This window comes from Hydra vulgaris, chromosome 09, assembly GCF_038396675.1.
Source record: "Hydra vulgaris chromosome 09, alternate assembly HydraT2T_AEP".
Classification (NCBI taxonomy): domain Eukaryota; kingdom Metazoa; phylum Cnidaria; class Hydrozoa; order Anthoathecata; family Hydridae; genus Hydra; species Hydra vulgaris.
In genome coordinates this window covers 17,646,709-17,674,408 of record NC_088928.1, presented here as the reverse complement: position 1 = coordinate 17,674,408, position 27,700 = coordinate 17,646,709, and the positions used below count along the sequence as shown (strand labels likewise).

The 27,700-nt window shown below is 28.7% G+C and overlaps 2 protein-coding genes across 3 annotated transcripts; both read right to left on the bottom strand.

Moving 5' to 3' along the window:
* Positions 1–10,350: 10,350 nt before the first annotated feature.
* LOC100200083 (zinc finger protein ubi-d4 B) lies at positions 10,351–22,842 on the bottom strand. 2 transcript variants are annotated; one of them, XM_065804902.1, is made up of 7 exons: positions 22,324–22,842; positions 21,805–21,995; positions 16,453–16,594; positions 16,108–16,371; positions 15,920–16,032; positions 14,295–14,376; positions 10,351–10,620 (listed from the first exon to the last, which is right to left on the bottom strand). In XM_065804902.1, the coding sequence occupies exons 1-7, from the start codon at positions 22,622–22,624 to the stop codon at positions 10,529–10,531; spliced, it is 1,185 nt and encodes a 394-aa protein (XP_065660974.1). In that variant the 5' UTR covers positions 22,625–22,842; the 3' UTR covers positions 10,351–10,528. The 2 variants fall into 2 exon arrangements, with proteins under 2 accessions (XP_065660974.1, XP_065660975.1); XM_065804903.1 differs by having other exon boundaries at positions 16,453–16,564.
* Positions 22,843–22,946: 104 nt separating this feature from the next.
* Positions 22,947–27,126, bottom strand: LOC100215587 (translation initiation factor eIF2B subunit alpha). Its single transcript, XM_065804904.1, has 2 exons — positions 26,921–27,126; positions 22,947–23,883 (listed from the first exon to the last, which is right to left on the bottom strand). The coding sequence occupies exon 2, from the start codon at positions 23,880–23,882 to the stop codon at positions 22,974–22,976; it is 909 nt and encodes a 302-aa protein (XP_065660976.1). The 5' UTR covers position 23,883; positions 26,921–27,126; the 3' UTR covers positions 22,947–22,973.
* Between the last annotated feature and the right edge of the window lie 574 nt (positions 27,127–27,700).

Here is a 27,700-nt window from a genome sequence, read left to right as displayed (position 1 = left end):
TAGTTTTATCAATTTTTATAACACAACACCCGTTTTTTATTACGTAAAAATTTGTGATTTTTTTAAGTATTGTGTCCCGTTTTTGATATTTTTATTATTATTTTATTCTTTTAGTAGAAATGAATGAAAATAATGTAATGAAGCTATAACCAAAAGGTTTTTGAGTTTAAACCAAAATTAATCAAGAAACATTGTTTTGAATTTTTTCAAATTTGCGTTTTTTACCTCTTATTTTGTTGAAAGTTGCCTAAAATAAAATTCATTTATAGTTTTTTTAATGAAATTTGAGTTTCTCATATTACCAAAAATACAATAAAGTATATATGAACCGTTGCAATTTATTCTATTAAGAAATTTTTTTTTTCTATATGAGCCACCTTAAGAAGACCAATTGTTTATACTGATACCCACTTTAAAAATAGTTTGTATATTATATATTATTATAATAGTTTGTGTATTACATATTATTTGTAAAATAAAACTTCTTAACTACTTAATCTTACTCATCTACTTAAGAAACTACAAAATATTTTTGCGTATATTTTCAATGCGTATACTAATAATATAAACATTGAGATTATATAAGCGTACATTTATAAAGGATTTATAAATGCATTATAAAAATGTTTTTATTATTTGTGAAAACAGTTTCATGAATATAATATAGAACGATTTGCCTAATTCCATTGTTGAAGCAACTTTTTTTGTTTTTTGTTTGTTGGTTGGTTTTCGTTTGTTTTTAAAGTAGTGGAAACTTGCTATTTTTATTTATTTTTCAAAAGAAATTTTGAACCTCAACAATTTTTCTTAAAGAACTTTTGAACCTGAACAGTCTTTCATAAGACTGTTCAGGTTTTTTAAGAAAAAGAGTATAGTTTAATTTTTTAGAATGTCTATATCTTGAAAAATTAGCATTTTTAGGCAGTCGGACATTTTAACAACCAGGGCATTAAATTATTGGAAATTAAACACACAAAATTAAAGTGAAAATAAGTCTTACTATTGAAAAACATAGCAGTTTAAAATTACGACTGAAACATAGTAAGCATAAACGTCTTTAAAACGTTTAAAAAACGTTTAACAAGATTTTTTAAACGTTTTAAAACGTTCTGTGAATACAGGGAATGTATTATATTGTATTATATTGTATTATATTGTATTATATCATATAATACAATATATTAAAAAAACGATTGTTATAATATAATATAATACAATATAATACATATTATGTATTATATTGTATTAAATTATATTATAACAACCGTTTTTGAAAAGTTCAGGCTAGTTTTAACTACTTAATAAAAATGACAACAGATTACATTTTAAACAATTTTCATCTCAATAAATTATTTTAACATCTTTTTTACATTATTAATAACAAAATAAAATATTTAAAAAACCGTAAAATAAATAACTCATTGAATTATTAAAAACCGTCATTAATTTTTTTTGCAGAAAAAATGAAAACTTTATCACGATTAAGACTTTTGACGGGTTGGGTCACCATGTTTATGTCCTTTAAATATAAATGGATTGGTGTTAGATTTTTTTTGTCCATACCTGTTTTCTTGGGAAAATTTGATTGATTTTCTTGATTCATCATCGTCGGATGCTGTTAAATCAGAGTGAGATTTAACGTCGCGAAAGGTCTTCGGCTGTGGTAAAAAAAAGGGTATATAATGGTTAATGGAGTTAGTTTTTAATTCTGCTTGATTTTTGAATTTCTTATAACCAGAAATTTGACTGCTATATTGTTCATTTTCTATTTTAGTAATGTCTCCATTTATTCCGTTATCAGTGTCTTCATCATCGCGAAGTGGCTGTGAGTTGATTGAAAAAATCACAAAAATATTTAGAAACAGTATCGCATTAAACACGTACCACATTGGTTTGCTTATTTTTGACATTTCTTTTATTACCTTTTTTTTTTTTTTTATAACTATATGTTAATTTTTTTTTTTTTTTCAAAGTACTTTGGAGGATATTAGATTCTCTGTTTCTGACTGTTTCTGAATGAGTTTAAGAGAAAGTCAATTATCTAATAAATGTTAAATAATATTAAATAAAATCTTTTGCAATCGATTCTATTGTACTGATTTTGTACCTTATTATAGTAAAATAAAACTTGTTGTTTCAAGAAAGAACGTTTCTATTAAAAATCAATTTTCCATTCGTTACTGAAATTAAAAATAGTCTATGCCCGGTGGGATTTAGCTTTCTAGCTTCATAACAAATTTTTTTTATCATGCTATTTTTTGATTTAGTCTTTTACGAGTTAAAAAAAAGATTAGTGTTGGTTACTTCATATGATAAGATTAGTGTTGGTTCCTTCTTATTGATGAGATTAGTGTCGGGTTCTTCATATTGATGAGATTAGTGTTGGGTCCATCATTTTGATGAGATTAGCGTTGGTCCCTTCACATTGACTAGATTAGCGTTGGCTTCTTTATACTGATGAGATTAATTAGACTTTTAACTTATCAATTTTATTACAACTTGTTTAATCTTCAAGCAGCCGTGATGTAGTGGATAGAGCACTTGCTTTATAAACAAGGGATCCAAAGTACGAAGCAAGCTCTGGTCATATTTTGCGCCATCAGTAAGAAAGGAGGTGATAAAAATTAAATTACTACTCAAAGAAAAACTTGTATTAAAGGGGATATACAAATAAAGAGAGAGCTCATTGTACAGGGAAGACAGAATATGATAAAAAGAAAAAAGACAACGGTTGTAAAATCTCTAACTACAAAATTGCAAAATCTTTTTTAAATATAAAACGATAAAACTACCAAAAATTTTTGTTAACAAATAACAAACAAACTGAGATAACGAATCCGGTCTCTACATAATGTATTTTAATAAAATTAATTCTTCTAGAATTTGAAAGCTTATTTTTTAGTTTATGTCAGAAATATTTTAAAAAAAGTTAAGAAAAGTGATTATCTAAACATAAGTATTCGCTGTTTTACTGGGGGCGGAAATAAATCAACTAGTAAGGAGAAGTAAGAAAGGCGGGGGGGGGGGGGAGGGGGGAGGGGAGGGGGCAATTTTTATATTTTTTAGCAAAAATCATAAAACCTTTTACTTAATTTTTGTTTGAATGTTGGTCTTATTCTTCTTTACCAGTGTAACTATGAAATGACGTCATAAAATGGTATTCCAATGCGTAGGACAAATTTAAACTTATACTACGCATACCTACGTGATATTTTTTTTCCTTCCTTATCCCATCTCCCGGAGAAAAACGGATGAGTAGAAACTCAACTTTTAATTTTCACAGCAAAATTTTATTGATTCACTTTTTAACGGATCCTTAAAAGTTTAAAAGTTAAAAGAAAAAGCTAAAAATAATTTTAATATTACTTTTTTTAGAAAAACATAATAAAAAACGAATTGGAGGAGTTCTGATTTACTTAAAAAATAATTTTGCGCATTTTGTTAGAAATGATTTGAACGTTTCTGACTGCGATAAAGAGATTGTTAAAATATAATCAATTCTAAAAGATAATTCTTCAATATAAAAAGCATTTCTTGTAAGCTGCTGTTATAGGCCACTTGACAGTGCGTGTGAAAACTTTAGTTTGTACTTACGTCAAAACATAATCAACAAAGGCAACAAAGAAAGCAGTAAGAATTAATAGAAGATTCCAATGTGGATTGCGTAGCATATAATATTGACAATAAATTTGTTTTTATGATAAAAAAATTTTTTAACAGAAGGAATACTTCTAATCAACCGCCAAGCTTAGGTAACTAATAGATTTATTATTGATAATATTATTACAATTAACGTTTTAATTAACGATAATACAATCGATTTATCAGACCATTTCCTTATTTTGTAACTCCGAACCCCAATATATACAAATGACGTAATACTAAATAAAATATTTAAAAAACATATTGAAACAAAAAAATATTAGAATCGTTTAAAGAACAATTGAATTTAGTTATACAGAAAGCAGCCAGGCACAAAAAACTCAAACTGAGATAAAAGCACTTTTGTCTAAATGTTAAATAATCAAATCTAAACAACTCAAATATTTTGTAAGGCAAATACAATGAATTATTGTATGAAAGCCACCTGGCCGGTTTTATTAGAGCATAGAATTGACCTTTCTCCATCGGGTGACATCAATATCTTAATTTGGCCGAAATTATAGACTGGCTGTTTTCTACATAACTACGTTCAATTGTTGTTACTAGATTATTAGCTATTGTGATGACTAGATTATAAGCTATTGTGATGACTAGATTATAAGCTATTGTGATGACGCAAATCAAATTTATAATAAACTCTTTGAAACATTTCACACTTACAACTTTCCAGTTCGCTTATCTTGAATAAGATTGTTAAAATATGATCCTTATACTTTAAAAAAACTTTTGGCTTACGTAACGACTCAAAAATTCTTTAAAATAAAGCACATAAAATACTTAAAAACAAAACTCTCCTAAAACAATAAAATATAAAATAGATATGAAAAATTTTATTTTTTAAAACTTTTGATAAAATTTAAAATTAACTGTAATCTGTTATCATTCTTAGAAAATTCTATAAAAATAACTGTTAAAACCTAAGTTTCTCTGCCAAAAGAGCAAACTTGACTTAAGAACATGAAAAAAAGTTAAATCTCTTTTAAAAAATTAATCAACCGGAGCTGACGAAATAAACAGTAGCATAATGAAAAATCGTGATGAAATCTTATAGGATGTTTTTTTTAAAGTTTTCAAACTATCCCTAAATTAAGAAGTATTCCCAAGACAATCAAAAATTACTAAAGTTATTCTAATATACGAAAATGGAGACAAAACAAATGATAACAACTACCATTATGGTCTGCGCGTAGGTGTGTGTGTGTGGGAGGGAGGGATGTGTGGTTGGCAGGTACATTTACTCGCGCCGACCCTATATGTTGACTCTCTCGCAACTAGCGTCCTATATCCAATTCTCCAACATTTCCAATCTAATTAGAAAGAAAAATTTATAATAGAACTTATAAATATCTTGTTTTGGACAAAAATGGGTACTGTGATTTAATGATTGAAATTGTATGTGGTTTTCCACAAGATGGAAAACAACACACAACTTTATTTAATTCCACTTTTATTTTTAATTTATATAAATGAAATTTGCAAAGCATTGGGACTAGAAAGCATTAGACTTGCTTAAGATACGAATTTATTTTTATCAAGTGTTAAAATTTATGAACTTTTTGATTTAAACATTTCTTTTTATCACAACGTTTCATCTTGGTTAGCTAACATTAAGAAATTTAAGTGAAATGAGTGGAGAACTTTACTTGTTTTTATCTTACTTTTGCTTCTCTTAGCTTTATCAATAAAAAGATCCCTGATTAACGGGAAACGGGACTTAAAAATAACGTTTTTTGAACTGGAACGTTCAAATGACGTCTTTTTAGGCCCCGCGCCCACTGGGTCATTTTCGCAGTTTCAGTTGCCGCATCTAAAGTTGTTTTAAAACGCAAATCCGTGCGGAAAAATCCGAAAATTTATTTCAGGGTCTGAATGATTTTTTTTTTCTTTCTTTTCTGCTTGTTTACAGATGTCGTCGTTTATAAAATCAAACAAGACTTCTGAGATAAGATCATGTAATGATCTTATCGTCAGAACTTTTCACAAGTTTAAAACTTTTTTACATCAAGACATAAACAAGAATAAAAAATAACAATAAATCGTATTATAAATTGAAAGTATAAATCAAACCACTAATGATGGATTCAAGTAATCACTTAGGCATGCGCATTATAAGTTTTAATTTGTCCAAAGTAAAACTACGTATGCACATGTGATTATTTTTTCCTTTCCTATCCCGTTCCCGTAGAAAAACGGACGAGTGAAAACTCACCTTAACAAATGATTATTCTAAAGAAATTCGTTGACAAGCAATCATATTTTTATGTTTGTTTTTTAAAGTGTGGCAGTAGTGTCAAACATCAATGTTATCTGTATGTCAAAAAATGGATAAAAATAGTCTTCTAAATTTGCTTATAAAATCTTACAATAACGCTCATCCTTTTTAAAAAAAAGCCGTTTGTCAAAAAAATAACTCCGTACAATACAACGAGATCAAAGAAAAACAAAATATAGATGGTCTTGAAATAAAAAGGCTCTTTAATGTAATTTTTGGCCCAGCAAACAAACAAACAATCCTTCTTAAGTCAGTTCTTCCTCCTTAGAATTTCATCCTGATTCATATCAATTTATTAGGCCGATAGATGTCGTTGACACTACGTCAAACGCCTTTCAACACGACACTCCCAGCACTGTTCAACTTGAGACAAAAAAGGTTATAACTTAATCAAAGAAGAGGTTGTCGTTTTGAATCAAAAATTAATTGCTTTGAATAACAGAAAAAGTAGTGGTCTATGGACCAATGCTGAAGAAGAAACATTTTAAAAGAAAAAGGCCACTGTCCAGGAGCTCACGACTAATCTGAACAATTTGATTGGCAATATGAAGTCAAAACAAAAATCAAGGGCTGAAAAAAACAAGACAAAAAGGGTAAAAAAAAGTCATTAATCAGGTATTATTATCGCATCATACAATAATAATACTTTAGAAAATGAATAATAACTAATTTTTACAGGTTTTTTTGATTCTGCAGGTGTTCGCTAACCATCCTCTAAAAGTACGTGACGGAATTGTTCGCCCTACCATTGAAGTAGAACAATCTAAGCTATTGTGCATCATCATTCAACTTGCTGAACATGGACCTGCTGCCCACGATAAAAGGCAATCTGAAGTGTATAGAGTGAGAGTATAACTTTAGTTAATAAAAAGTTCCATTGGACTATATTAGTCCTAAAAATAAATATTTAGCCTCTAAACTTATTCGCTTATAATTTTTTACATACTTTATAAAGAGCCTTGAATTGTTGGATAACCTTGGTGCCGAGCTCGAAAAGAGAAGCTACTATTTTAGCAGAAGTGCTTTATATACTTGGTTAATGCCGAAACGGAACAATTTATTTGAAGAAAAAAGACACGTCTCCAGTCAAGTTGATGCGAGTTCAAAATAACCTCCTTTCAAGTCACGTAGATGGTCCATTTTGTATAGCAACTATAAAGAGTTATAACCATAGGATGTGTGCTTTATAAGTCAAGACAATAAAGCTCGGATCTCGATTGGAATTACAGCTGCTTGCAAACAAGCGCCTATATTAATGCTTATGGAACATTGAGTTTCTCTTCCTGATCATGATTGGGTTATTGTTGCAAAGCGCAAGTTCATTCCGTCCGTCTATGCAAGCATTGAAATCAAACCAGATGGGCTTAAAAAACTGACGCAGTACCCTATTTCGGCTCTACTTATGTTGCTATTCAACCTGGAAAGCATTCGTCATTAACAGCGTATGCTCACGGATTGGACTTTGAACAACTTTGACTCTGTCAAAGTTCAATTCCATTACAAAAGGATCCTTTGAAGTAGGTCACGCCAGTGGTTGTCATCGGTGTTGATGGTGGACTGGATTAAAATCCACAATGCGTTCAAGTTATCGAAATTGTAAAACCTCTTTTTTACCTTATTTTTTATTACGATCTATTAATTTAATTATGTTTCTTCTAACTATTATGTTTATTTGGTTTACAGCAATTCATCGTTTCTATACAAATGATTTGTATGCATTATTTATTATGACGAATGTGTTGGGACGAGGTCCTTTTTAAGTCCAATTAAGCCGGGATAAGGATGGTTCCACTGAGTAGAGAGTTGGCGGGATTGATTCCCCTCGTGATCATTATCACGAGGGGAATCAATCCCGCCAACTCTCAAATCTTTGCGAAACTCATCTAAACTCTCAAGGTATTCAAGCTCATTTTTAATATCAACTCTTTATCAAAATACAATATATATAGCAAGACTTAAGGAATTGATTATTTGTATTACAACTTATATTTAAGGTAGGACAGTGGATCAACTTTTGGAGAAATAGAATTTTGATTTGCTGGAAAGAGCTGTGCCTCGGTCTTTTCTGTTCTGTTGATTAATCAGTTTTTTAATGGTAGCCGAGTATATTGATCTAGACGACAAGACGGAGCTCGATGCTCGTCATCTCTTATCAAAGGATAAGTAATGGTTTGCCTCTCATGTGCGTACCAGTAAATATTTCACGCAATCTGTAAAATGTGAGGATCTCAGATGTTGTTCTTTGAGAAGGATCTCTTATTTCCATGTTATTACCCGTCAATTTTTACTTCTACCTATTCCAATCTGCTAATCAAGTCAGAAAATGACTTGAAAGCTGTTGCCGCTTCAGACGTTGCAAGCAAGAATCGGTTTCCTTGTGCATTTTTTTTTTGCCTCCAATATTCAGATCACCATTCCTAAATTATTGAAATCATTCAAACTCCCTCCTTACGATCTGTTTTGCCCCACTGCGCAATCAAGTTTGTCTCAGAGAATCTGTAAGCATTGTAACTTGTACTTTGCCTCCCAAGTCAGGCTCAGTTTTACTCGAATGAGTAAAACTGTCATGCATGACTTGGGAGTCATGCATCTCAGTTTTACTCATTCGAGTAAAACTGTCATGCATGACTTGGGAGTCATGCATGTCAGTTTTACTCATTCTAATTTTATTAACCAAATAGCTTTTACTCTTTTGTCAGTGAGGCAAGTTCACACTTTGAATATATAGAACAAGAGTAAAATAATACATTTTTTTCTTTTTCATTAAGGAGGAGGGAGGAAGGGATCAAAAATTGCTTAAAAAATAGACGCCCTATATGTCTTGGATTTTTGTCTTTCAAATTTGTCTTCAAAAGAGAGTTTTTGACATCATTTTTTTCAGATGTTAAAATGCGTGGTTTACGATATTTTGTAAATATTTGTCTTTCTTAATTTGGATTTTAATTAAAAAAATTTTTTTTAAGGAGAAACAATAGATGATGTTGATTTTTAAGTCACAGATGTTTCTCTTAACGAAATAGACGATGCTGGTGGGAAATTGCCAAGTGTAGTTTCAACCTCAATACTATTATTAAGAAGATTCATACCACTTTAAAAAAATTTTTTTAAATGGACCAAAAACACCACGATCAAGGGTTGCATTTTGTCAGTTATGTGAGGATAAAATTAAAATTATGTTCAATCTTCAACTGAATAATAGAAAGATTCGATCTTTTTGCTCAATAATAAAAATGTTAACATGACTCTCACGGTTATACATTAATAAAAGGTTTATCAACTAAAGATTACTCATTACTGATAAAATTTTCAAAATTGCAGAAAAATGAACTACATTGACCATCTAGGTTTTTAAGTATTTTACCAAAGTTAATTCTTCTTCTGTTTTAAACAAATATTATAAATTCAAATGGTTACTGTACGATCTTCTTCTGCTACCACCTACTCATTGTCTTTGCCCCGAACCCTGTTTTTCGCGATATTTTTCATTAATTCGCTATTGACTAAATCCGTGAATATATACTATCTGTATAAATACTAAATTATTCAACAAAGCAAAATATTGTTTTAACTACTTCAAGTGCATCTATAATTATAAATATGAGTCTCGAATAAGTTTCAAGATTGACTTTTTGATTTCAAATTGGATTAAAAATTAATAACAAATTATTTATTTTATTCGGCTCAGTTATATATTATTATTACAAATATTCTACAATAGAAGAAGTTAGCTTCTATAAACTGGAAATCTAACGGTGCCCTGCTCTAGTAGACTTTATTCTAGTGGAGCGACAAAAACTATATAAAACATATACGAAACTTTATGCAAATTTTGAACTTATGCTAACTTAAAATTTTGAATAATATTATTACAAAATATTACATTATACATTATTATACAAATGTTTCATAGCATTAATAATACTTATTGGGAAACTTCCCAATAAATTTTATTGGGAAATATTTATTACGTGACAAAAAGAAATCATGTATCAACTTTAGTTTTTACTTTATTGTAATTGTTTTGTTACAACGGTAACATTTTTTTTAGCAAAGATTTTAAATATAATTCATTTTCCACAATAACAAAATATTTACGATTACATGTGTACAATATGCAAGTATAAACTTGTATAGAAGCTGATATGAAAAGAGGATCATAAGATTTCTAGAAGTATAATAAAAACGGCATTATTTATAACGCTATCTTAGGTTAGTTTTTATGACTCTCTCTCTCTCTCTCTCTCTCTCTCTCTCTCTCTCTCTCTCTCTCTCTCTCTCTCTCTCTATATATATATATATATATATATATATATTTATGTGTGCGTGTGTGCTGTTCCTATGCTAAGCCAACAACATCTTTCGATATAGAGAAAAATAAGGAACGAAATTTAAATTAAAAAAAAAACAACCTTGAATTTCAACACTAGCAAAACTCTAAACTATAATTTACATTTTAGTGGATAAATATATTTCACTGAATAACATACTTCAATTAGTCTTTTTAAGTGGTTTATTATTTTTTATACACAAATTAACAATTGAAATGTTTATATATAGCCTATATCAGAAATAAGAGTTTTTGTAAAAACGATATTATCTTGAATCCATATGCTCTGGAAGTACAGCGACTTTACGTACATCATCTCCTTTAACTCGTGCTTCGCATAATTGGCACTGCCAACTGCCTAAAATATTAGTTGTATATATATATTAAAAAAAAATTATTGTATTTCGAATATAAACTCTGAATAATAATATTTTTAATTATAAATAACATAATTTCTATGATTGTATGATTGCTTAAATGCTATAAAATTACATTTTAAAAACAAAGTTATTGATTTTAATGGTCGCTAAAGTAACAAGACCGGATTAATCGTTTTGTAGGATTGGGTCTTGAATAAAATTAATCTTTAATATTGTAGATTAGAACAAATGATGTGTATAACCTAAACACTTTCTATATAAAAACTGTTGTTAAATTGAAGTTTATTGGTAAAACAAAATAAGATCGTAGTATATAAAGTTTTCTTGATTCATTAAAAATCCTAGAATACTTTTTCACGTTTTTATTGTTGAGAATCAGCGCTCCAGATCGCAAGAAGTAAACAAGACAAAACATGTAAACCCAAAATTCAACCATACACTTAATATACTACAATTTTTGTCACACCGTATTTACTTGAGTATCTATTTTCAACATTTTAAATAAAGACCATGAAATCAACTTCCAAATCACAATGGCAGTGTTGTACGGGATAATCTAGCATTTCACAAAAAAATTTTACGTCTAACTTCTGATTTTTATCAAGAAACTAAAACTTAAAGACAACATTGAATAAGCCTTTCTATTAATGCTTGCAATAATTTTCATCCGTTGTTAAGGAAAATAGATATAACTTTAACATTTGGCTGCGTCATCATAAAATAGAGATACGCAATGTAGATATCAATCTTTATTTCGTTAAGCATTTACATCACTTCCTTAGATGACTGCAAACCATGTCTTTTATCAGACAGATGGATTGCAACATTATTTTTTTAATTGTAATTAACAGAGTCAATACATGAGTTAAGTTAACAGAGAGTCAAGACAAGAGTTGCGTTCAGAGAGTCATGAAAAGAGTTGAGTTAACAAAGAATCAAGACATGAGCTGAGTTATAAGACATTAGCATTCAACCTAAAGTATGTTGCTGACGTCTATTTCATGATCAGTAAAAAATAATGTTAGCACTTTTATTTCTTTGAAAATCAGAACCTTGTTTCATCATTATCAGCAATATCTATATATATCACCATCATTAACAGCAATAGCTATATAGCTTTAAGTCAATGCAGAGCTTCTTCACCACTCAAAAAATGTATGTACATTTAAGTGACGGTCAACCAACCTTTTATGAACTTGAACTCTTGTATTTTTCAGCCACCACCTCTTTACAAATAAATTATTTCTTTAACTCCATTTTATTAACTCTAAATTGCAGCTGCAACAAAAAACAAGTTTGGCAGTTCGGCAAAGCAACCAATCAATTCAACAAGATTGACTGCAAACGGATATGCCGTCTGCTAGCTCCGATTTTAACATTTTATTTTATATATTTTAATATGTAATATCATTTTACATTAAATGCATATGAAAACATACGAAAGTTTTAGATTTAAAAAGCCAATGTTCAAAGACAACCTCATGCAACTTTCTCAAGAAGAACGTTTCGAACATAATGACAAACAAAAAAGACAATTTCTAACTATGCAGATGTCACCAGTTCACAAATGGCTTTATATTTGCTGATTCAGCTTACACTGAGTTTACTCAATGTGTGGCTTAAGACTTTAACAACTTTGAATAGTTTGTGACCTAGAGTATCACAGAAAAGAAAAAGGCCAAGTTTCCATTTGAAAGATCCAGAAGTATGGGAATCAGATGCTTGCTACCAAAATTTGAAGCATCGAGTCAACTTGATAAAGGTTGTCAATAATTGACAAATGACAATGGCAGAGTGTGGGATTGCTCTTATTCAGAAACACAACGAAATCCTCACCTTAAATGAATTTCTACTTCGTTTTGCCCAGTAACATTGACTTATTTACCTATCTAAGGTAGTCATGATAGTAGAAGATGACTTTGCAAAAGATTTTGCTGAAATAAACTTTGTTTTTACTTTGTACTTTATAAATAAATGTTGTACTTTTGAATTAAGTATATTAACAAATTTTTTTTTTAATTTTTAATATTTCAATATAAAAACATCTCTGTGACGGTACACTTGACAATATAAAAACATCTCATCTGTGACGTACACTTGAAAAGTAAAAAATTATCAATCTTTAAGTATTGTCTCTAATTACGATCTCCAACTATTGTTGCTATTGGTTAGTCTCTAGTACCATTGACCCCTATAGCACTGGAGTGTAAAATCTTAAAGCTGACTAGGATTCTGTTCATGGTTTTTTTTTGTAATGGCACTTGCGCTGATGTTTTTGACACTCCACTGAAAATTGCACCTACTACATAATCTCAAGGATTCATTTGTCAAAATTAAAAGAAATTAACCATTTTTTGGACCAAACGACAGCTTTATCTAAGTCAGCTTGAACTGTTTCTACTTTTTCTTTATCATCGACTGGCATCATCAGCATAAAGTTTTGCTGCATATTTGAAGTCAGTTAAATATCAAAATTTGTTTGACTCTATGGTGCATTAATCCCAGATTACTAAATCTCGTATTTTCATTTCAGAAGTTAGGTTCTAGAGAATTTTGGAAAATCTTTAACAATGTCATTAATATAGACAATCCAACATTCAATCACTCCTAGAAATCTGATGGATCTGATCTTATTACTTTACCAAAAGATAAAACAAAATAAATAAAATAATTTTTTTTCAAATTTATCTCCAAAATCTCCTAAATGAATAAACTCTTCCAGTCATCCCAGAGATTTAGGTTAATTCATTGTTAAACATCACAATTAAAATGTAATAGTTTGTGTTTCAGACACAGATCCTGAACTACATCCTTAACAAGTGCCTAACAAAATTTTGTTTTCCTCCTTGCTGAAAAAGCATTTTGATACTAAGAACAATTCTTTGTTGAGTGCAACACTTTGTTGAGATTGCAACACTTGTTGAACCCTCTACTTTATTTTGTTCTCGTTCAAAATGGATTATTAAAAAAAAGAAAAAAAAGATAGGGGACAACGGGAGTGGACAAAACCTGCTCTAGCCTGCGTTTAAGGCCTGCAATAAATTAGTTCCAAAAACATCACTGAAATAGTTAAAAATAATAAAATAAAAGTCAACTTTTCAATTTCTAACTTTTCAACAACTAAGTCTCGACTTAGTTGTTGACACAACAATACCAATACTAAGACACAACAATACCAATAATCAACAAAATATTAGCTACATACTAATGTAATCAAACACTGGATTATATAAATTAAAAATGAAAATAATTTGTTAAATAGTTTTCATTTAATTAAAAAGAAAAAGATAATGAATACTATTATCATGTTCAACAAACATTTATTATGTTAATATAGATCTACATAATTAAAATCAAAGTTGTTTGAATGAAAGTAAATCAAATAGATTTATTGATTCAGTATAGAAATACTTAAATTTTGTTACTTTTGCTATTTTTCACTGTCTTTCAAAAATGACTTTTTTTGTTATTTCAAAAAAATCTTTACTTTTAAATTTCACTAAATTTTTTAAGCAAACCTGGGCTCTATGTGCCCTGTGGGTAATCCAGCCTTGCATAGTATTGTGAGTAATCCGATTTGCATAATATTTATCCTTAACTAAAATCAACTTAAAAAAGTAACAACAAAAAAACAAAACAAAAAAAAACCAACCTTCTGGAGGTTCAGAGATTGCAGGTACTAAGCAATACATATGATAACCACGATCACAGTCATCACAAAATAACAACTGATCCTTGTAAACAAAAAAATGATAAAAATTGCAAAATACAACTCACAAATACATAAAAAATTAAAATAAATTATCAAACAGAAAAAAGGTTCTACAACATATTTATGCTTATACAACATTATTATGGCAATATGACCTTTAAAAGGTTATTATTCTACAACATATTTATGGATTACTTTTTTCAAAATCTATGAATGTTTAGGCAATGACAAATCAAACATTTATTCTCAGAAATACATCTGGCTCAAAACTATAATAAGCAACTCAAAAAACATGTGTGTACTATATCATCCATCAAAAACATATTATATAAGAATAGATTTTAAATAATGGATGTAATGATATTAAATAAAACAATAAAAAAATTAAATGTAACAATAAAAACTGGTATTTTACAAAAATGTTTGCAAATGTCTAAAACTTTTAAAAACAATTGTTTTTTCAGATGTTGTTTTGTGTTTTGCTTGCAAGCAAAATGTATATAATTTTAAAACATCAAAATGTTTTTGTTATCAATTAAATCTTGTGTACAAAAATGTTGTAAATTTTTTACAACAACTTATCAAAAGCAGTTATACCACTCTCCTATATTAACATAAAGACAAATATGCACCGCTAGAAATAGATTGTAAGCAGTCACCAATGTTGGATAATCTTGGCACTTTTATTTCTTTGAAAATCAGATACTAGTTTCATCATTATCAGCAATATCTATATATATCATCATCATTAACAGCAATATCTATATAGCTTTAAGTAAATGCAGAGTCTCATGAATATTTTGCAAGCCTATCTAACAATGAAACAGATGCAGCAACTTGTAAAACAAAGAGTTTGCTAAATTAGTTAAGCATCATGACATAGTAAACTTGGGATGATGAAGTGAACTTGCCCCATTAGAAAATAAAATTACAAACTTTACACTCTACATTAAAAACACAAGTGTGTTTTTGAGTACATTAATGTTTAGACAGTGATGTTAGCGGTAACTTGAAAAAACTTAAAAAAAATGAAATACAAAAAAATTTTTTAAAATAAAACTACTAAATTAAACTCCAATCCAATAAAAAGAGCTCTTTTACATGAGTGCACATGTTTACACTCCCAAAATATCTTCAACAAAAATCATCATTTTGTGAACTTAAACAAAGCTTTAAACATTATATGAATCAATGTTTTTTAAAAGGGGAAATTTCCTTAAGTAGTTTTGAGTAAATTCCCCTTTTTAAAAAAAACTGAGTCATATATAATTTTATTACAATTTAAAAAAAAATTATTATAAAATAATTTTTTTTTAAATTGTAATAAAAGAAAACTTTTTGTATTTAGAATTTCTCTTCTTATTATTTATTCTTTATTCTTTATTTATACTATTTATATACCTTAATCTTTAACTATACTTTATATTTATCATATTCTTTATCCTTTTTTTATTTAAACAGAAAACATATAAATAGTATAAAAAATATAAAAATACTTAAAATTGGGATAATTAAAATTAAAAATTGTAAAACATTTTCAACAAAAACAAACCATAAAAACATACATCATTGTCTGAAGTCCCACATAAACAACAGCATTTACACTCAATACACTGCCATTTGTATTTCTTTACTTGCGTTGCTAGATTATCATCAAACTGTAAACATGAAGGATGACCTTTACATAAAAAATAGCACTTTTCAAAACTATACTTGAGACAATCGACGCTAAATTGACAAAAAATTTACGTACCTGATCGCCCGCAATCTGAGCAAGATATTAACTCCTCAGAACTTCCACTTTTTTTATTTTCGTCGATATTTCCGAGGCAGAAGTCACAATATAAGCTTGGTGGCATTCCTTTTTGACGCTTAGCCCCTGACACATGATCATTTGGAGGCTGGTCTACAATAGTCTCAATAACAGTATCATTAGTGTTGAAATCTTCAACCTCATGGTTAAAGTGTTCATAATGATAACGAAGACCTTGTTGGTTTTTATAACGTTTGCTACATACTAAAACAATTTAATTTGAATATTCTAGAGTTATCAATAATTAAACAATGTAAATAGTTTCAGAAAATTTTAACAACTTACTTTGACATCCATACGGACGCTTTCGTTCTTCACCGACAAGTCTGCTAATCTCATCTTTAGTAAGTATAGGTACTTTCTCTGCAAGTTTCATGGCAAGAGCATTTTTTTTCCCCTTTTTGTTGTCATAGAAAAGAAAAGATTCCTAAATTCATCTGAATATATAAAGAACTTAGAAAACATTCTAGAATTTTAGCAACCTGATTATAACAAAAAACTTTAATAACTTGGAGTTATTATATGAACTAGCATAAATTTCTATAGATGTTAATGTACAATTTAAAAATTTTTCACTTTGTTGCTTTAGTAAGTAACAAAACTTTCTCAAAAATTTTATTAATTAGATTTTAAGTAACTAAAGTTTTTATTTTATCTGCTGAGTTATTTAAATAACTAATTAATTGAAATAATTTTATTAAATTATTTAATTTTTAAGTCAATTAAAAAGTCAGTTATTTAAATAATAAATTTTTTTTTATGTACATTTTTTTTATCATAAAGCTGAAAAAAAAAAAATTTTATTTTCAGCGACTGTGATGTTCTAATATAAGACCTGAAAAAAATAGAAGAGACGTGTCTATTGTGCCCAAACAACAAAATTTGATTAAAATGTTTCATCTTTTAAATTTTATTTTAAAAGAAAAATCTTAACTACAACAATTCATATCTATATATATATATATATTAGGGTGCTCCGAAAAAATCAAAGTTTAAAAATATCGATCTCCCCGGCTATTTTCTAGCAATGGGTAGCCTATAAACTCTCATTTTCAAAATTTAGCCCAAAATGTTAATCTTAACCCTTGTTCCAAGTCCCCCCCAAACTTTTTTTTTTAGTTTTTTCAAAGATTTTAGATTACTATTAATCTAAAACTAAACAAACAAGTAAACTTTTACTCTACAAATACGTTCAAAAAAAATAAATCATGATAACAAGTTTAATATGGGGATTAAAAAAAAACCGATTCAGAATAGTTTTAAGTACTAAGTTAGCAGCACTGCAGCACATTAAAATAGTAGTCTATTAAATTATCAAATTGTAATTGCTGTCTTGTTTTGATGCTCATATGGTCACCTTTTCGTTTTGTTCTATGCAGTGTCTTTTGTGAAAGTTTTAAAGTTTTAAACATTCAAAATGCCATATTTGGTTGTTGGTGAATCTGAATTGTCTGGAACAATTACCTTCAAACCGAGTACCAACTAAACATGAGGTACCTTAACAAAGCATTAAGGTAGAAATTATAAAAATCCCAGCTGTTTTATATTAACTAGAAAAACTTTTTTTATATTGCACATCAAAAAGCAGCTAATATTGTTCAAATATCAATTATGGAACACTAAACAAAAGGAAGATTTAAAGTTTTTAGATGCTTTAAAAGATGGAAAAAAAAGTCATTTTAAGTTTTGTTGACAAAGATTATACAAGAAAATTGCAAAATTATTAAAAAAAAAGAACAATCAAGTGAAAAGTACACACACAAAAAAAATGTTATAAAGCAATTAACATAAGTGATTTCAGAAAATTCGAGAGTAAATAAAGATCTCAATTTTTCAGATAAAGATTTTCTTCCCCTAAAAAAGCCTAAGAAAAAACTGTTCGTAAAATCACCTACTAATCCTTTAAAAGGTTTGTCAAATGGCTGACTGCTTAAAACTATTCCTTTTATCAACCAACAGGGATCACAGCTGCAATGCTAAAAAGTAGTTGAGTTGACTTATACACTGTGGCAATTTCAAAAACTTCACCGATATTGACAAGAAAATAGAGCCATAATGGAAGATAAAATAAAATCATTAGTGGCTCCTAAATTTTGTGTTTTGCACTGGGACAGGAAAGTAATGGAGGATCAGGAAGAATGGAAGAACAGTCAGATAGACTAGCAATACTAGTTTCAGGAACTTCAAGTTACGAACAAGGTAAATTGTTAGTTATTAAAGAAATAAAGAATAGCACTGGGTCTAGTCAAGTCACTGCTAAATTTTCTCTTGTACACCAATGAGATTCAGTAGATAATGTAGTTGGATTGTCTTTTGACACAACTGCTTCAAACATAGGGAGGTAGAATGGTGCATGCATAAAAATTGAAATTCTATTAGAAAAAAAGTTGTTTTATTTTGCATGCAGACATTGCGTATGGGAAAAACTGGAAAGTGCTATTTGGACATCACAGCCCAAATAATGAATAATTTAAAGAGTTCCACAAAAAAATTGGACTTTATCTTGGGCAAGGATGACTTCAAATGCTTAAATAATAAAGTCAGAAATATGAAGCTACAGCAAGATTCTGCCATTTCTATTTTCAAAGAACAGCTCAAGAATAAGAATTTCTTACTAAGAAATGATTACAAGGAATGTACAGAATTTATGGCAACTTTTCTTGGGAAAATTCCAGATAAAGGTGTACATTGGTACAAGACTGGGGACTTTAATTATGCAAGATGGATATTGTCTGTGATATACGCTGCTAAAATGTACCTCTTTAGAGATTCCATGACCTATGAGGGAACTTCTGTGAAACTGAGATATATACAGTATTAGACAAAACGAGTGCAACCAAAAAATGCTAATTTAGTTTCTTTATATAAAAGTGCTGCATTTTTTCAATTTAGAGAAATAACTATGTAACTGTTTAGAGACAAAGTTCTTCAAGTTTTATTCATCACAAAGTTCATTATTTGTACACGAAAATTAATAAACTAATTAAAAGTATTAAAAAAAGTTGATTTCCTTCTGGACAAAACAAGTGCAACTCGATAAAATGTTGACCAAGCTGTATTTTGCTATCACAGCCTTGCATCTTTGAGGCATAGATTCGATCAGGTGATCAATGAAACTTTGTGGAATCGCTGCCCAGGCCTTTTGGATTTGTTCAAACAGTTGATCCTTATTACAAACACCTTCATGATTAATTCTGCGGTTGACGATCTCCCACAGGTTCTTAATAGGGTTGAGATCCGGAGATTAGGACGGCCAATCCATCACTGATAGGTGGTTGTCTTGAAACCACTGCTTGACTACTTTTGCAGTGTGTTTCGGATCGTTGACTTGCTGAAAAACCCATTTTATTGGCATATTCCATTCAGCATGTGGTAACATAACATCTTTCAGGATATTTTTATACATGAAACGGTCCATTATTCCATCGTTTCGATGTATTGGATCTAGGCCGTTAGCAGAAAAACACCCCCAGACCATTACAATGTCTCCACCATGCTTCACGGTCTTATGGCAGTAACATAAATCGAGGCGTTTTCCGGCCGGTCGACGTACACGGCAAACGCCATTGCTCCCAATGATGTTGAACTTCGATTCATCACAGGACAGGACATTCATGAACAGGACAGTTCGTCATTTCTGCACATTCCAGTCAATATGAGATGTAGCAAACAGGAGTCTTTTCTTCTGGTATTTTAGTGAAATCAGCGGTTTCTTTGCACGGCGTCGAGAAAACAATCCGGCTTCAACAGCACGTCGCCTGATTGTTTGGTCCGATACAGGCAGCTCCAATTATTTTTGTATCTCGACTGATGATATCCAGGGATCCTTCTTGACGGATCTGACGATCATAGAACCCTCTCTAGAAGTGGTGGAACGTGGTCTTCCACCTTTGTTATCTGCTGCCAACTTCCCCGTAGAACGATATTTGGAACATAGTCTTGATACAGTCCATTTTTTCATGCGATATTTATCACAAATACTTTTTTGTGACATTCCACTTACGTCTTGGTTGGATGTGGACTTTATTGATGTAGTGAAACACTTGTTGTATTTCACTTCTTGTATTGATGTTCTTCGATAAAACACTTTGATAAAACTCACTTCGATAAACTGTCTTGATAATACTGACTGATTGACTTCCATATACTGACTGAATTACATGTCGATTTACATGTCTCTTATATAGTAAAATGAACCTGTGTGAACCTGTTCTGGAAGACTCTAGATGCTTCTTTTCAATGCTTCTGGAAGCTTCTGGATGCGTCCAGATGTTCTGGATGCATTCTGAATGTTTCTGGATATTTCTGGATTCTACCGGATGCTTCCAGATGCTTCTTCTGGAAGCTTCTGCATGCTTCTGGAAACTTCTGGATACTTCCTTTAATTATTAAAAAACTTCCGGGACGTTGACACGGACCAGACTTAAAAAAATGAAACAAACCAAAAAGGTTGCACTTGTTTTGTCTGCTGCAAAATGGCACTTGTCAACGAAATTCTGCCTGTGCACTGTCACCTGTCAGCTGATTGCTCATGTCATGGCATGCTATGACTCCAGACTCCTGAATTGTTTGCTGTGGTAGTATAATTCGTTTCGTTTTTAAGACATGTAAAATTAGGAACACTTTTTAGCATTGTTCAATGTTGGTTGCAAATGTTTTGTCCAATACTGTATGTCTTTTTAATGATCTTGTGTATGTCAAGCACTGGTTAGCATGGCCCATTAGAGTTTACACTCCTTTCAATGACATGAAACTTTTCAATGAGTAACAGGACTTCAAAGTCATCAACAAGAAAATATCAGAAAGGACCTCAAGAATATTTAAAAATCATTTTTGGTATTTAACCAAGGAGATTGCAGTTTTTTCATTGTTTTCAAAAAAGCTGTGACAGAAAATGAAGTGACAGAAAATACAAAAATTCCATCGTTGATTGGAGAAAACTCTTGGCTTCTGTTTGAAACTTTTATTGAGAACACTGAATATCTGAAAACTACAGCGCAAACTTGGATAGGGAATAAAGACTATCTTTAAAGCAATGAAATTTCTAAAAAACAATTAAGTTGTTAATGATATTGCTATGAGAGGTGTAAAATTGATACATGACTTTTTATCGTCCCTCACAAAAGATGAAAAAAGCAAGCAAAGTGTGCTATAAGTTGTTGAAAATCACAGAAAGTGTTTTACACTTCTTCGGAAAGACAACTTTCAAAAATATTTAAACAAACATTTACTAATGTCATTACTATACCTGCTGCAGTTATTATTTTTTCATTAAAATCAACTTGCAATAGCTCTGTGTATTCCTATATATTCAAATTTATAATAAGTTAGAAAAATGAGTTGTTTTTTTAACGAGGATAATTTTGATAGTTACTCAAGATATCTTGAGAAATACTGATAAATGTGAAAAATGAGTAATATTTATAATATTGTAATCCCCATACTAAACTTGTTATCATGGCCTATGATTTTTTTCTGAACAAAAACGTAAAATTAAAGATAAAAAAGAGTGTTCTTGTTTGTTAACTTACAAAAAGTAAATATAATTAAAAATCTTACTTTAGAAAATTAAAATGAAATTATACAAAAAAAGTTATGATTACATAAATAACATTTAATAAAAATGAAATTACATACCTTTAGTTTATTCTTACGTTTTTTTTTCCTCACAAACTCGTCATCACTATCAAACTCAGAATCAAATGCTTCATCTCCATAATATTCTTGATCAATATTACTGAGATTTAAAGTGCTCACAGGAGTAGATGGTACATGAAATGCTTCTCTTGAAAATGAGTTGGAATCATCTCCAAAAATCTTTTCAAAGTCTAAACAATGTAAATTAAGTTGTGATTCTAATCATCAGTATAAATAATATCCTCAATAATCATGTCATTTTATTATCTAATTAATCATTCAGAGTAACATAATTCATTTTAAACACATAATTAAATGCCATTATCATTAATGCATTATAACTATAAATTATCATTAATTATTTACCATTAACTAATAAACTACAATTTGTTAATAAACTATCATTAATAAATAATTAATTATTATTTAATAAATTATCATTAATTAATAAACTATAATTATTTAATAAATAATCAAAATTAAGTATTCTAAACATGAAAATAAATTATAAGCTAGTACCATGATGTTCAATGCTTTCGATTGGTTTTGGTTTTTCCATTGGTTTAGAAGAGCCTGTGAAATCAGGTCTACGCCTTACTCTCCATCGGCGTGAAGGATAACTGTAAACTTGACCTTCTCTTAATGGTGCACAACGTTGAACTCTACTCACCCAAAGATGACAGTCTTGTTGAGCTAAGCCAGTTTGACTATCAATATATGGCATACGCAAGCGTCTTTCAAGCAGCAGTTTAGAGTTGTACGCATGAACTTGATCCATTGCTTCTTTGTATGGTAACTCATTTGAACCAATAAAATTCATTCTTACAAATTATTTTTTCTTGGCAGAATTTGATAGAGAATTCTGAAACAACTAGGTAACTATAAAAATATTAAAAATGGTGAATAATGTTAGTTACATAATTTTTTTATAAATTTATAATTTTTTTTTTGCATAAAATATTAGATATTGGCACAATTATTTTGTGATGATGTTTTTGAATTTTTTTTTTGTATAAATAACAAATATAAATGTATGAACTAAAAGGAAAAAATTTTTAAATTAACCTACCATAAAAAATTAACATACAAAAACTAATTAAAATTTTGAATAAACTTAAAAGTAGTTAGAAAAAAACCATAGCAACATTAAATTTTTTTGTAATTAAAATTTACATATACAGCTTTATTAGTTCATCACTAACAGCAGAAGGAGTTAAAATTCCTAAGTCTGTGAATAGAAGAGTAATGTATGACGGAGGCGTGTAATCAGTCATGGGATGCCCGTCTTCATTTGATTTATATTTAAATATGTTTGAGATATCTTTCTGTTTCAATGGATATACTCGTGCAAATTTAAAACTTTCAGCAGCAACATAAACAGGTTTGTTCATTGCCTTTGCTACAACAGCTAACTGGAAACTTCCTACTTTGTTTATTATTCCACCACTCTCAACCACATTTTCAGCACCCAACAGCACCATATTAACTTGTTCCATTATATAACCAACAGCAGAGTCAAGTATTACTTTGCATGAAATACCATTGTTCTTTAAAATGTTATGTGTCTTCCAACCTTGTTTGTTAGGCATTGTCTCTGTGCAAAATACTGTGAAACGCTTATTTTGTAATGATGCTTCAATTAGTAACTGAATAACCACTTTTGAACTGGCATGTGTCAAAATGACAGAGCCATCTTTAATAAACTGTTGACTTAAATGTGCAATTTTATATTTTGCATTTATAGCATTATTCAAAAATAAAAGTCCACCCTCTACAAGGACTTGTTTGGTTATAGAAAAGTCTTTCGATAAGAGAGCCTCGTTTGCTTTTAAAGTTATAGTGCGTTTCAGCAATTCACATCCAGAGGTGAAAGATGTTACAGAATCTAAACTTACTTTATTGGCTTTAAGATAATTAATCACAATATTCAAATCACCATCTAATCCCTGCATTGTTTCAGCTTTAGATACCTCTATAATGTGGATTAGTGTCTTAATTGCAGCTAGTGAAACTGGCAAATCAAGATCTTCTTCAATATATTTTTGATAAATTTTGACAGCTTCATTTTCTAAATCCATTCTACAATTTAAAGTTAATGAAAAATCAATTAGACAAAATATAAACAAACTTTTTTTCTTTTTAAATTGGTTTTAGAAAAATAACTTTTTTTATAAATAGAGTACGTTTAATTTATCAATACAAACTTGTAACAGGTGGTCAGAAACGTTTAAGATAAAATGGTTGCTAAAAAGAATTTAAAATTTAAATCTTCAATTTAAAATTCTTTTTTTATATATTTGTTATTTGTTTTATCTTCATTTTATATACTATATTTCTGATGGTAGATTCTGTACTTGAATAAATGAAAGAATCTGATGTTGCAAAACATTTGCAAGTAATAGGCCCACCACAAAAAACAACATAAAAATAGTCTACTGTGGAATGACAAGTCAAGAAAATGTTTCCTAGAAAAATTTAATTAAATACAGCAATACGAATTGAAAATTAGGACTAATAACCATGTCAGGACAACCAAAAAAAATTAGCATGAAAAATTACGCTCTAAAAGGTATACTCAAAAAAATTTTTAAAAACTTGACTTTAAAAATAACAACGTGAACCAAAAAAACAATGTAAAGGAAGCTGGAGAAACCTGGTTTTGAAAATTGCCTTGAGAAATCATAAACTCTTAAACTTTCATCATTTTTGAAAGTGACAAAAAATAATTTATACTGTCTAGTATTGATACTCAACGTAGTTAAGGCAAATTAGTAAAACATAAATAGAAACTTTTAATAAAAATCTTATTTTTGACGTTAACTTAGTTTTTAAATGAAATGAAATAAATGTAAGTTTATTTTTGTTTAACACAACTTCTGCTTAAATTAAAAAAAAAATTTCTTGGAGATTTTTTTTTTGTTTACACAAAATTTAAGATATATAATTTAAGTTTATATAATTTAAGATTTATAAAGTCTCCTTTTGAACTTCTTCAGGGTTTTTTTCAGTGGGTTTTCTTCATAATTGTTTTAAATAAAATTAAAAAACGTCCTTAATTTAGAAGTGATTATAGATCAATAGAGCTAGAACTTTTACAAAATATTTAAATCCATAAATTTCCTAAAAAAGATAGAGCTCTTTATTTTTTCTATTTCCTTAAGGAATATTCTATTGTCAATGTGTCTTTGCAATAGTTAAAGTAATTACAGCACCAAGCAAAAGCTTCATTAAAAATTAAAAAACTTGAGATTTCACAGGTCTGGATATTAAAGCTAAAGTTAGGATTCCATAACATACCACAATTATATTATATTAAATTATACAACATAAAATCTTGATTCATATTACATTTTAAATAAACTTTAAAAGATTGCTTGTATATAGTAAGATTTTTGTCTGGTCTGTAAGATAAATGATTTTTTCAAATCATTTATCTTACAGACCAGATATTTTACAGAAATATCTCAATTGTTAAACTAATAACTGATTTTCTTAAAAAGGACCTTAATTACAATGAGTATGCCAGAAAATCTCATATCGTATATTTAATTTCTTATAATTTATATTCCTGATAAAGATTATACTCCAAATATAAAGTTAAATTAAAACAAAAATGGAAACCTAAAAAATAAATTTGGTTTGTGTTATACAGTAACGACATTCCAGCGTTGTGATGTTAGAATAATAATGTTTTATCTCCCTTTTGTAATGTTAAGAGAATCTAACATAACTTGTTATATTCTTTTAAATTTTAAAAATTTGTTAAACTCGTTAAATTAAAAAGGTCCAAATATCAAATTTGTTAAATTGATTGTTTGGAACACATTATTTATCAAGTAATATAGATTGGTATAAGACAAAATAACATATGGAATTGTACACAATTTGATATGTTATAACATGACAATTATAAGGTTCTATCTTCCAATTTTTGTGGTAAGAAAAACTTAGTTTTCTGTTTTTATTTAATATACTATTCTTATGCTCTAAATTATAGTTTTAATATATTAACCTTATTATTTAATATAATATTTAATATAATATTTATATAATATTTAAAAATATATGTTTTTGTTTTTCCATTGTTTTAATCCTATTTCATTGTTTTAACCTTATTTATTTAAGTTTGAATTAATTTGTAAACAATTTTAAAAATTATAAAATTAATAATATAAGATTTATTATAAATTATAAATAACAAAAAACATGTATTTTATAAATATAAACAACAGCTGTATAACTTTTAAATAATTAAAAAATTAAACTCTCTCAACATTACAAAATGGAGATTGAACCCTATAATTCTAACGTCATGATATGTTGAAACAAGAAAAGGACCAATAGCTGATGCCAACTTTTGGCTGGAACAAACTTTTGGCTGGAACTAGCCAGCTTACATGCAAAAAAGACAAAAGATCAGTTGAATGAATAAAAAGTACCATACGGCTAATTAAAATTTTTTTTTTTTAAATACCACCAAAACTATGATGTAGTTGTCAAAATTTAAAGATAAAGGAGAAAAATTATAGAAAAATTGATGTAAAAAAAGGCATTTACTTATGTTCTAAATTTCTGACCACTTACTAATCATTTCTGACCACCTGCTAATCATTAGATTTATGCACTAATTTAACATGAAAAATATTGAAAACAAATTAAACTTTATCTTGTCAAAAGTTAGATTTTATCTTGAGCTTTTATAAATTAACCTTATGGTGAGTTCAGAGGATTATATATTTAGAAGAACTGAGCTTATGTATTATTTAAAAATTATTATAACTTTAAATTTCCTATCATAATATTTGAATAAAGACAAACAAACGAAACACTCAAAGTAAGCCAAAAATAGGAATAATATATTTCTATTCATAGTAGCAATGAAAATAGAACACAATTTCTAACTTTCTAAAATTATCAATAATTTTGCTTTTTAAAAGATTTTTTTTTTTCATTTTTACATCAAAATAAAACATTCCATTCTAACATACTGAGATGTTAATCAATAAATGTCAACTAACTGTATTATTTTTTCAAGTATATTTTTGATTCTGGTCATAACTTGGTACAGTTTTATTAGGACATTAATATTTATCGTTTAATCAAAATATATACTTACTTAAAATCTGTGATTCTATTTATTACACATCGCGAGTAAGCGTATTATACATATCATCAAGTATTTCTGCTTATCGTTAATGAATATTCTCACTTATCCTTAATGGTAATTGATGTATAAAGATAAGTTTGCTCTTAACTCTATGTATCAACCAATTTATTTTTGTATATGCTTATCTCATTTTTTAATTTTTATTATATTACTATAAAAGTATGCAAATACAGACTTAATGGTTGAATAAAATTTATCAGTATATGGTTAAAAAACATTTTAAATAAATTGAATCTTTAAACTTTTCAAATTAGTATAATCAAAACTTATACAAAAAAGAGTTTAAAAAAATCATTATAAAACCATTTACAACAAGTTAAAAAAAATCAGTCTATGAAGGACAACTAGTAGTTTTCTTAAAGGACAACTGATTTTACAAAAAAAGTAGCAGCCAGTTCCCCAGCAAGGCAACCAGATAATTAGTTTTAACAGAGTATTTTTTTAATAAACTTTTTTTATAATTTATAAAAATCTTTGTTGTGCTTATTTTAACAGAACCTTTAAAAAGCTTTATTTTGTTGACCAGATTATTTTAACAGAACCTTTACAAAGCTTTAATTGCTCATAAAACTCATAAAAATTTGTTGATATTGATAACTTATATATTATAAGTTATCATGTAAATAACTTGTCAAGAGAGTAAAACAATTGTAAAAAAAAAAAAGTACTGACCTACAAATGATCATTGGGGGCAACTTAAGTAGCGATCAGCAATATTTGAATGCCCAA

What these genes read in the sequence shown, in the direction of transcription:
- LOC100215587 (XM_065804904.1), bottom strand. Translation starts at nt 23,882, where the DNA reads ATGGATTTAGAAAATGAAGCTGTCAAAATTTATCAAAAATATATTGAA.
- LOC100200083 (XM_065804902.1), bottom strand. Translation starts at nt 22,624, where the DNA reads ATGAATTTTATTGGTTCAAATGAGTTACCATACAAAGAAGCAATGGAT. An exon ending in CGAAAGCATTGAACATCATG is followed by an intron (nt 21,996 to 22,323) that starts GTACTAGCTTAT and finishes TACATTGTTTAG; the next exon opens with ACTTTGAAAAGATTTTTGGA. An exon ending in GCGTCCGTATGGATGTCAAA is followed by an intron (nt 16,372 to 16,452) that starts GTAAGTTGTTAA and finishes AAATTGTTTTAG; the next exon opens with TATGTAGCAAACGTTATAAA.